Source organism: Urocampus carinirostris, chromosome 1, assembly GCF_059441175.1.
Source record: "Urocampus carinirostris isolate Australia breed hairy pipefish chromosome 1, RoL_Ucar_1.0, whole genome shotgun sequence".
Lineage (NCBI taxonomy): Eukaryota > Metazoa > Chordata > Actinopteri > Syngnathiformes > Syngnathidae > Urocampus > Urocampus carinirostris.
In genome coordinates, this window is record NC_142349.1 from 11,261,228 (window position 1) to 11,273,250 (window position 12,023).

General features: G+C 37.5%; 1 protein-coding gene across 1 annotated transcript in view; it reads left to right on the plus strand.

Moving 5' to 3' along the window:
* yes1 (YES proto-oncogene 1, Src family tyrosine kinase) overlaps positions 1 to 12,023 on the plus strand; it is a 32,595-nt gene that overhangs the window by 16,621 nt on the left and 3,951 nt on the right. Inside the window, exons 3-11 of the mRNA XM_088326375.1 lie at positions 214 to 313; positions 595 to 693; positions 1,771 to 1,874; positions 3,912 to 4,061; positions 5,847 to 6,002; positions 7,665 to 7,844; positions 8,740 to 8,816; positions 10,753 to 10,906; positions 10,987 to 11,118. Of these exons, the coding sequence (XP_088182501.1) occupies positions 214 to 313; positions 595 to 693; positions 1,771 to 1,874; positions 3,912 to 4,061; positions 5,847 to 6,002; positions 7,665 to 7,844; positions 8,740 to 8,816; positions 10,753 to 10,906; positions 10,987 to 11,118 (1,152 nt within the window). The remainder of the gene's footprint in view (positions 1 to 213; positions 314 to 594; positions 694 to 1,770; positions 1,875 to 3,911; positions 4,062 to 5,846; positions 6,003 to 7,664; positions 7,845 to 8,739; positions 8,817 to 10,752; positions 10,907 to 10,986; positions 11,119 to 12,023) is intronic.

Below are 12,023 nucleotides of genomic sequence, written 5' to 3' on the forward strand. Positions count from 1 at the left end.
TAAACCCCTTATCCAATATGGTCCCAGTTTATTGATTAATAAATTATGATTGATAGTGTCAAAAGCTTTTCTAAGATCTATGAATATTCTGACTGTATACGATTGTGTTTGTAATCTCCCCAATTGATTGCTACTGAATCCTGAAATAAAATTACACTGTAAGTTTCTACTAGTAAATAATGACACATCTGTTGCTTTTCATCTTGCCTTTAGGCGGTGTCACTTTCTTCGTTGCATTGTACGACTATGAAGCAAGGACAGCCGATGATTTATCGTTCAAAAAAGGAGACCGCTTCCAAATTATCAACAACACGTGGGTGCCCCTGCTTCTTTTATCCAGATATACTCTCTTGCTGTGTGTAGTTTTGTGCACGCGTGGGTGTGTTTAATCCGTTTTTGCTTTGGTCTGCTATTAAGGCTGAAATCTGTCTGGGTTAATGTGCTTCTCTGACTGGCCCATCTGTTCTCATCACTTTCACCACGTTCAACCCAACATTCATTGTTCGATACAATTGTTTGATGGATTGCAAGCTTTAGTCACGGTTTTGAGGTGTTCATGTTGTAAATTTTGCCAAAATGTTACTCTCCATCTAGGGAAGGCGATTGGTGGGAAGCTCGTTCCATCAACACAGGGCAGAAGGGCTACATCCCTAGCAACTATGTGGCCCCTGCTGACTCCATACAGGCTGAAGAGTAAGATCGCCTCTGTAGCTTCTTCCCTACCATTCTCAAGTCATTCCTCCATCCTCTTTCTCCAAGGAATGAGTTTCTGTCGTCACACTGTGACAATCCATCATATACACACGCAGAGTATAAACAATACTGCCCTGTCTTATGATTACAAGTTGGTGGCGTTTCCAATGTATGGTCAACTAAATCCTAGTATATATTCTTGTTGGGTTATTTTATACTATCTTACAAAATATTAAAGCTGTATTTTTCTATGTGTGGAGTCTAGCGACTCAGCTATTTAGCTGATATCTTTCCCCCCCCCCCCCCCCCCCCCCATTCGATTATTTAATTAAAATATAGCATTTGAACTTATTTATTAGTCCAGTGGGCACAGACGCTGAAAACTATGCTGTAGGTACAATAACTCACAAAATGAAACATAAACTTTATAGATATGATACCAACGCTGCATGTGAACCGATATATTTGGGTTAAGTATTACAATACCTTGAAAATAGTGATGGTCTCAATGTAAAGCAGTTATGAGACAAAATCTGTAATGTAAGTCTCAACATGCTTACTCATCAGTAACACCTGTATGTTGGACATGTTCTGTGTTAAAGGATTCTTGCAAGTAAAAACGCTTCTGATGATAAAGCAGTGCAGGCTGTTGTGATTAAAAGGAATAGGGTAATGCATACAATTTGTATTCAACATGACATTTCACTGAAATTTTAAGTGCTACAGATGATGTTTGAAGACACATGTTCCTAAAATGAATCTTAGTAGATACCCCAAAACATATTTCTTTCACACTGTAGATTTTATCATTAAGAAATTTGAATCATTTTGTTGCAAAAGAAGTGACTCTGAATGTTTATTACCATATTGTTTAAAAAAAGGTTTCCACTTGTTTAATCAAGCAACTTACAAAGAAAAAAAAACGATACGCAGGGAATGATTTTTTAACACCGTTATGCTGTAGTTCAAAGCACTGTACTGGTGCCACAACTTGTACTATAGTAGACGTGAGAACTGATTTCTAAATAACCTTGTTTGTACACCAAAGAGACCTCCTGACCACTTTTCTTTCGACAGATGGTATTTTGGCAAAATGGGCCGCAAAGACGCTGAGCGACTCCTACTACTCCCAGGCAACCAGCGAGGCACTTATTTGGCTCGCGAGAGTGAGACAACCAAAGGTATGCATGTTAAAGTCAATAAAAACCTTTTTTTCTGAATACAGTATTTTCCGGGCTATAAGTCACAGGTTTTTTTCCCCACAGTTTGGCCAGGGATGCCACTTCTGTTGAATTCCTAACACATTATTATATCATTGACTTTCACATTTTTATTACCGGTACTGTATATTACTTCACATGTTATTTTCAAACTAAAACGCAAGAGGGTGCTTTAGGCCTGTGTTGATAATTAAACCTTAAACCGCAACGTAAAAGCGGAAGGAGAAAGGTCGGTTCATCGTCAACCTACCAGGAGTTGTTTGCCGGTAAAAGTGAAACAAAGGATGAAGATTTAATCGGACTTATTGATTTGGAGTTAAGATGATTGTTTGGTAAGAATGTTCTTTATGCGAGAGTTATGTGATTAACACTTAACCCCCTTGACGGCCCGCCGGTGGACAACCGGATTGTTGATAAACGAATACAGTACTTGTCTGTACGATGTTACCAGTCACTGAAATATTCTGCATTTCATTAAAGCTTAAACTCTTGGGATTCAAAATATGATGACCATTTCAAAATATACTCGTCACAGAAACATCACGATCAGTCTGAAACAAGATACCCGAAAACCATATAATCGGCCTAAGTTACCAGTTGCGTCCCCTGGCCGTCATCAAATTAGTTGAATGTCTGCAAAAATGTTATCGTTTTATCCAATTCAGAGAATCCAACTGTGTAAAATATTTGCCCTTAAATACAAAATAATGCCGACAGATGAAAAAAAAAATAGCCTAAAAGCATTTCTTCTTCATTCCTTGTAGTAATCTGTTCGTTTCGCTCCAAAACTCCCCTTTATAAATAAACCGACTCGTACAATTATCCTCAATATGGTTGTTAGCCTTTTACGTTTTGATTGAAACCACTCTCTGCAAATAGCAGGCTTTTTTCATAGTCCACAACCCGCTTTACCTTAGCGGGCCCTGTATTTACGAATATCTTCAGCCAATAGTAACTGATTCCAATGATGATTGACAAATTAGTTAGCAGATGAAATTCCGAACATAATTTTGTGCCATTTTCCAGGGTGCATACAAATCAGAGCCAAAAATAAATGTGTTCAACTCAATTCTTGATTTATTTTTACATACCATTATTACAAGTAAGTGTGCACAATTAATTATTGATTGACTTCTGGAAAGAGAAATTAAACATGTATAACTCTTTCACATAGCCTAAAAATTGGCCAAAGTTAAATACACATTTGCAAAGATTTTAGTGTTGTAAACTGGTCGTCTCTAAATGGCCACTTTTGGAAACGCCTAAATCTATTCATAGAAAATGAGTAAAATAGAATGCTTAGTTTTTCAAATTGTGATCAAATTTGACAAAGTATCACGAAGGTTTCAAGCTATTGTCTCACCTGCTTTCCAGCTAAGATGTCCATGCTACACTCATCTGCAGACATTTAATTGCAAAAAAAAAATTAGGGCAAGAATAAAAACCTATTTTGGTGTGGTTCAACTTCGATTACTCAATGTTAGTAGCACTTGCAGTGATAATTTCCGTGTCTGCGACACGTCAGAGTCTTTCCTTTCAAATGAGTCCAAAACCGTCTTTGTACTCCATATGGTTCAAGAACAGCATTCAATTTACTTTATGAACGTCTTGGATTGTGATTTGAGGTGAATTTTACGGAAACCTTAAGGGTTCGATCTGTTACGTTATTTCTGACAAGCATGTCTAAGATATTCATGTATCTCTAACGTTAGTATACAGTGTTCTCTGTTTTATTTTTATTTTAAATTGCCTTTCAAGATGACACATGTACAGTATGTTTTTGTTTTTGGTGTTAATCAAATGATTTTCACGGAAAAATGCACGGACCATTACTCCGAGTGCAACTTATGCATGTTGTTTTACCTCATAATTATGAATTTTTTGGCTCATGCGACTTATATTCTGGAGCGACTTATAGTCAGGAAAATACGGTAATTACCTGCTGGAGTTTGAACTCTGTTGGTGTTCTATGAATGTTTCTATTTATTCATTCTGAAGGTGCCTACTCTCTATCTATCCGTGACTGGGATGAAGTCAAAGGAGACAACGTGAAACACTACAAAATACGAAAGCTAGACAGCGGCGGCTATTACATCACAACTCGAGCTCAATTTGAGACATTACAGAAGCTGGTGAAACATTACACAGGTATACCTTATCTGCTAGCACCCACTCTTTAAAAAATGTGTTTACTATTTAACGTTAAGCTAACTATACCAGCGATCTTCTATCACAGGGGTCAGGAAACTTTTTGACCCAAAGAGTCTTAAAAGCAAAATTATTTGGATTTATTTATTATTGTTATTATTATTATTTATTTATTTTACTTTTTTTGGGGGAGAGAGAGAGAGATATTTTGAGACAATAATAAAACAACACCAACAAATCCCCTCTCCAGACAAAAGCTTATTCAGCCTATTTTATATCACTGTGTGACATTTGATGGTTTCATAAGATCTATGAAATAATAATAATGCCAGAGCCTGTGTCCCATAGAAATACAAAATTACCACTAAATATTTGACTCCCCAGTGTTGAGACTCATTCTGACTATCATTTTTGTCCTAAATAATCGTTTCAAAATGAGGTGCAAGCAAGGTTATTTGGTAAAAATGCCACAATATACTGCAAACGAGGATACCAATGTATTTACATTTAGTGCTTGACAAAATAGAAATAGTGCGCGTTTCCAGTCTTGTGTATAGCCCCGCCCATTCCTACCCAATCAAATTGCTCTTGGTGCTTTGCTAGAGCTTCTGGGTAAAACATTTGTTGTCGGTTAAAGTTTTTTTTGCGAGTTGTCATCAAAGTGTCTCAACAGTGTACGTAGATCGTTTAATGAGCTTCCATATAAAGGATAATTTAGCGATTTACAGCCAAAATGGGTTCTGTTCGTGTTGTACCCCGACTGTAAACCGTAGTTAAAATTGTGTTTTATATATATATATATATATATATATATATATATATATATACATATATACTGGACCGAATCTGTTGTTAGTGGGGTTTTTTTTTGGCTTTGTAGTTATGACAATCGGCTCAGCAATACGCAATATAATAAAAAGTGCACACACCCCATTTTATCTCTGAGCCACACGTACCCATGAAACAGCCAGATATGGCTTGCAATCCATGGGTTTCTGACCCCTGTTCTATCGTATCTGTTACTAAATTTAGATCTGAATGAATGCACTACTTTTAGTGGTAATAAATTATTCAGCAGCACATCTGCTGGGAGATAATAAATTATGCTTCTCACAGGATTTCTCTACCCCCTTCTTTTGACACCTGGAAGCCACACGTTTCCAAAAATTAAGGTGTTAAAAGGTGCTACTTAATTTTACTGCAAACAATTTTAACTTGGCCTTCACAATATATATGGGTTACCTTCAATGCATGCAAATGCTATTGAAGTCTCTCATTCATGTCATTATCCTTGAGGTGAAAGGGAAAAAAACACTTAGTTAAGAGCTCAGAATGCAGTATTTGCGCAGCATTTTTACAACTTGGCAACTTGTCATGCAGATTTCAAAAGTCAGTCTCTAATTTTTGTCTTTAATTGTTTTTAACCCTTACTCTGTTTGGTCTTTAGATTCAGAAATGTAGTAATAATAATAGCAATAATAAATGAACAAATGCTTACATTATACTATATCTGGTTAATTATGTACCTGCTAATGAAAATATTGGAGGATAAAAATGACTCAGCAGAGGAGGATTTTCAATTTTTCCAGTTATGGAAATATCAGCACAATGTAATGATTGAATAATTAACGTTTTGACAGAAAAAGAATTACAGGAATTCCATAGTAAATACTTCTGTTATGTTTCTTTTAGTTCAGCATCACTGGCACACACATGCATGCCCCATTAATGTGACCTTTCAACCCACCTGAAAAATGTCCACGCCCCCTGTCTGCTTCTGTCCAGAACACGCAGACGGTTTGTGCTACAGGCTGACGATAGTTTGCCCCACGGTCAAGCCGCAGACACAGGGCTTGGCCAAGGATGCATGGGAGATCCCTCGAGACTCTCTTCGACTCGAAGTCAAACTGGGCCAGGGCTGCTTCGGGGAGGTCTGGATGGGTAAGGAGTTTTTTAGATATCAGATGTTTTTATTGATTACATTGCATTCACTACATTTTATTAGTTTCTGCAGCTAGTTGATCTTGATAACTGCTGCAGGTTTATGAATCGAGTATGGTCTGTCTGAGGTAGTGCAGCGTTCATGCTTCCAAACTGTTTTTTCAGTCCAACACTATTTGTGACTCAATATTAATCATTATCCCCTTTCAACATCCACTCCATAGCTCACGTATATTTGACAGGCAGTTGTAATGCTTACCACACAAGCTAGTTTCTTGGGAAGAAATGACAGCTCCACTTAGCAGGTCAAACTCCTACGCTTCAGTTGGCCAGCGTGCATTTTCCTTGCTCATATTCTCATTAGGCCTGCAGCAAGCCCCGACCTGCAAGTGTGCAATCCTTAGAATTCCTCCACAGCTTTTTTTCTCCTTCTGTGCACTGCATCATCTTGGATAGAATTATTTTGTGGACTTTTATTTTTTACTCCATGTACTCCAAATGTTAATCAGTGCCACGTGACTTCCCTTCTCTGTTCTCACCACCTTGTGGTCATTATTATCATTGCCCTACTTTGACCTTTAATGCGTGTGCGCCCGCACGCTACTGTGTGATTCATTTATGAAGGTTGACGCCTTTGAGGAAGCACTGGATCTCATGACCTAACCTATTGTATGTAAGCAGTTAGTAAGTGGCTTTTGTCTAGGAAGTGCAAGATTGTTTTGGTGGCATATTTGGGATTTTTGTAATATTGTCATGAATACTTTTAAGTTTTTTTCACAATTTACATTGGGAAGGTTAAAGTGTCAACAAGTGGCAACTATGACAGTGGAATAACACCTAGACTATTTTAATTGCATTTTTATGATATATAAATAATAATACTCTAAATTATAATTGTATTAATGTTTAATTGTTTTATTGCTTTTTTTTATTTTACCACACAATGCATTTTAGAAAGCAAAGTGCTCATTCGTACCTAGGGACAATTTGGACCAGTCAAATCACCTGAAATGCACGTTTTTGGAACGTGGGAGGAAACCGGAGTGCCCGGAGGAAGCCCACGCGAGCACGGGGAGAACATGCATATATATATATATATATATATATATATATATATATATAAATAATATAATTGATGTGTATCTTATATATATATATATATATATATATATATATATGTATATATATATATATATAAGATACACATCAATTATATTATTTTATGAGCTTTCTGTTTGTCTAATAGTGCGCGTTCACACGAATGGGGGTCCGGATATAGGCACAACACCTGAATAGCGGTGGTGAGGCCCCTTTTTAAGAAGAGCAATTTAGACTAGACCATTTTAAACAATTAAAACATAGAGTACTCTATTCACCACCATAATATTAAGTATTCTCATCTCATATAAAAAAAACTACAACCGGGATATTGTACCTAAAATTGTAACAGTCAACATGACAAGAAAAATACCAGTGGTCGTGACTGTCTGTTCATCTGCGATAGGCTGTTGTAAGTGTGAAGCACATTGTAAAGCGCTATATAAAAGCAGAACATTTACCATTTGAAGTTGTAATTTTATCAATCTTTATGAAAGTGTTTATTGATAGGGGTTGTCAAATGTATTTTTCTCTTCGTTTACCTACCTTGTTTTTCCATTTCAGGTACATGGAACGGTACGACCAAGGTTGCTATCAAGACGCTGAAGCCGGGCACCATGTCCCCAGAGGCCTTTCTGCAAGAGGCCCAGATCATGAAAAAGCTGAGACACGATAAGCTGGTGCCACTATATGCTGTGGTGTCTGAAGAGCCCATTTACATCGTCACCGAGTTCATGGGCAAAGGTCAGTCCGTTCCTGACTTCTACCATTTCCAAGTATTAGCTGGTGAGATAGCATTAGCATGGAATAATTGCAATCAAAATATATTTTGATACTACCTTTGTATTTGATTCATTTTACTTGAAAACTGGTGAATACAGTTAGACAGCATATTTAGATTACAAAATCTTAAACACTATATCATGTTCAAACAGGTGATATGTCTACCCTTGCAGGTGTTCTTTCCAAGTTCACGGTTAATTTCTTCTGAGTGTACGGTTATTGTAAAACAAAACGACAAACTTGTTTTCTAATCAACATTTCATTATTTATGAAAAATTAATGTTTTACTCCCTCAAATCACCATAGCTCTACTTAATGCAATTGAAATAAAAGGAACACAGCCATACATGCTAATATCCGCTCCTTGCATCGCTAAATGAGTAAATACTCCCCTAGTGCGACACTCCTCTACAAGGTGGTGTGAAAAACCAACTCAGATGAAAACAACTTTGGCTGACACGCGACCTGACTGTACCTGGCTCTGCTTCGGAAGTGTTTATCCACTTAAGTCTTAAAGTATTACGTGGAGACTTTCACGGGTTCCTTCAGAAGTAGAATTGTTTCATACTAAATCCCAGCACCGATCATTTATTTGATCTACACCTGATGATTGAAGTGCATAAAAACCCTTTATTTATCCACTTCTATGTACTCTATAGGAGCACATGTCATTTTGGATGTTTTACCACTATAGGCCCAAACACCCAACTCTGATTTAATGCTCATATCTGTCACTTGGGCGTGCTTACACTGCCGCTTCACATGAAGTATAGTGTGTACGGACATGCCAGGAATTCACATAAATGACAACACAAATGTCACCATGAAGCGACAACATTTCTTTAATCTTCTCCAGGGAGTCTCTTGGACTTTTTGAAGGAGGGAGATGGTAAATATCTGAAGCTACCACAGCTGGTGGACATGGCTGCACAGGTAGGATGCTTGCTTTTCTATGAAGAAACATTTCTGAATGCAAAGTTCTCGAGTCAACTTTACACAAGAGGGATAAAAGCAGTTTGCATTTCTGTTGGCTTCTCGCCAACATGCCCTGTTTATCACATTGTCTACACCGCTTTGCCGCCTGCAGACGCTAAGCACTTCTCATCAGATTGTAACGTCATCATTCCTTGCTGCCTTTAGCTTTCGCTTTGCCTTGTCGCACATTTCCTGTACTTAGCCTTATAATAAGTGAAAGTGTGCAGGAAGGCGTCTTGTGTTCTCCTCTCTCAGCGTTAGCAGACAAAAGACGTTTTGCATCATTTGGAAGGGAGCGCTTGCGTAAACTCGATTAGCACTCTAGAATGCAATAGCTAAACAATCATCTGCCATTTTTTTAAAATCACAATCTTGATTTTAATCACAATTCTTTCTTTTTTTTTACTTATAACATTGGTAAAAATGGCGGCGCCCTCTGTTGGCTGCGGCTGCATCGGCTCGCTACAACGGGTCAGGTGTATCGACATTTCGTTCTTACAAAGAATGACAATACAAAGGAAATTATTATTATTATTATTTTATTTATTTATCCATTACATTTATTGGCATTTCAAATCCTTTAGAACTGAAATAAATAGGAAAAACATACATACTGTATTAAGCCAGCTATACCCTCCAAACAGGTTTTGGTGTTATGAAACATGAATGGAGTTGAACAATAAATGAATAGAATAGAATAGTCTTTATTGTCATTGATAGCAACATAGTGAACTTAGTTTGCAACAAGATTAGACATGGCAATCAAGGATAAACAAGATAAACACGTAATAAAGTCTTTAAAAAGAAAGTTGCGGTACTCAAATGTAAGATAAAGAAAAAAAAAACAATTGATAGGTACTGCCTGAAGACTAGCCTATGTTGTAAGTGCAATTTTCTCTTCTAATAATAGTGCAATGAAAAATAGTTCATCATAACAAGAGAGCGATGACAAGTAGTGCAGCAACAAAATCTGAATATTCATTTTTCTATACAATGGCGATTTTTGTTTAATACAACTGGCAAGATATAGTGTTTTCAGTCTAACTTAATAACCTCAAAATTGAATGCTCCCTGCACTTTAGCACACCCTGCTTTTAAATTACATTGAATTGCCATCTCTGTTAAAAAAATTGTTATACACAAAACACAAAGGTTGCAGTTACCCGACTCTGACCCTCTTACAGAGCCATTTTGTCAATCTGTAGGCTCCAGATCTTATTAACTGGCCTTTTCCTCTCTGCTCGTGTGTGTCAACAAGCAATTAAACTATTTTTTAGGATTAAATGCTCAGTCCGGATCTGAAGATAAAGATAAATGCTCAGTCTGGAACTGAAGAAGAGGTGAAAATGCTTTTCTTTACTTTGTTGACTTAATCTTTGTCGAAATAAAAAGCTGAATGTTTAAGTGTAATATGTGCACGTGCGCTGTGAATGTCATACAGAGCTGCTGTCAGAGCTATATCTACAGTATTTCAAAGATTTAAGAGAGTATAATAGTATCCAAAAAAATTGAAATAAATAAATAAATCACTGGTGGAAACAGAACCGACATACAATAATGTGAAACGTCATGCTGGTCAGGTTTCAAAGCAAGGTCCCCACATGGAAGCAATGCTTTTTCCTTATTTCAACGTTTTTTATCAAAGCAGCTATGTTAAAAAATACTCCAGAAGAACAATTACTAATTTATGTTTTATATTGCGTTCAATACTTGTGAAGTCATTTACTCACACTAGTTTCTTGTGGAACTCGTCCGTGTTCTGTAATGCACAAATACAACTTGATGCTCATTCGAGGTCCTCCAATGACACGTGCTGATATTTTGCCAAGACTGTTTTTTTTCCAGGGCCAAAATACCGGAATCCTCTTACATGGTTTTATCTATTTCCCCCCAGATCGCGGACGGCATGGCATTCATCGAGCGGATGAACTACATCCACAGGGACCTTCGAGCTGCCAATATCCTGGTTGCTGACAACCTGGTGTGTAAAATCGCAGATTTCGGGTTGGCCCGGCTCATTGAGGACAACGAGTACACGGCCAGGCAAGGTTTGTTGTCTCATTTACCAATAGCAACAAGAAAGTGTTTAGTACAACCATCACCGTTTCCGATGTTTTCTTGTTCCAAGGTGCTAAATTCCCCATCAAGTGGACGGCACCGGAAGCAGCTCTTTACGGCCGCTTCACGATCAAGTCCGACGTGTGGTCCTTTGGTATACTACTGACTGAACTGGTCACCAAAGGCAGAGTGCCATATCCAGGTCAGCCTTCAACTCTGTTCCCACACACTAACTACAACAGGAAGTGCTGGCTTTCACCCACAGAAACCAAAGTATATACTGAGTATACAAAACTGTTTAACTGATGCATATCGAATATAATCATATTGACTTGGAAAATGCCATTTTGTTTATGTATGGTAAAAGATAAGTTCAAAACGTTGATTGGTGGATTTGTCATTTTTATTGCTTCTCACATTTTACTCACGCAGAGTAAAATGACGTCTTCAAATCTTAGTTCATAATTCATTCCAACAATTCCCACGTGGTTATAACGCATTGAAGGAGGACTGGACTGCAGCTTGCAGTGATTGCTGAGCTGCCATATGGCTGGCCTGACCGCCATCTGGCTCTTGTGGCCTGCTTGGATCCACAAAAAAAACTTGAATGTAATTTATTCAACCTCATCTGGATGGTCTTGTTTTCTTTTCTACGATCATGTTGAAACAGCTGCATTCATTGGAAACTCGATTTTTTTTTCCCAAGTTTATAATACATATATTAGTCCCTGTATATTTAATTATGGTAATTCCAATTTAAGATAACCCCCTCATCATGGACAATCCCAAACAGTGAAAAATATTTCAGTGCCTTTTAGCATCCATGTGTGATTGTTTTATATTTTAACACAACCAGAAAGTGGACACGTGGCAAATTTTGAAAAAAATGACTTCAGATATACCCATGCATTAGCAGATGGCATAAAGATTCCCCACATGCATGCTTATGGTTTTGGCAGTCAATATTCCAGATTTTCCAGACAGTGCAGCCAGAACAGCCAAGCATGAAATGGCTGTCAAGTTGCCCACTCCAAACTCTTTGATGATAGACATGTGTTTCATATTTAGAATATGGAAATGTCAGCATTTCTAATATGATGCAAACGC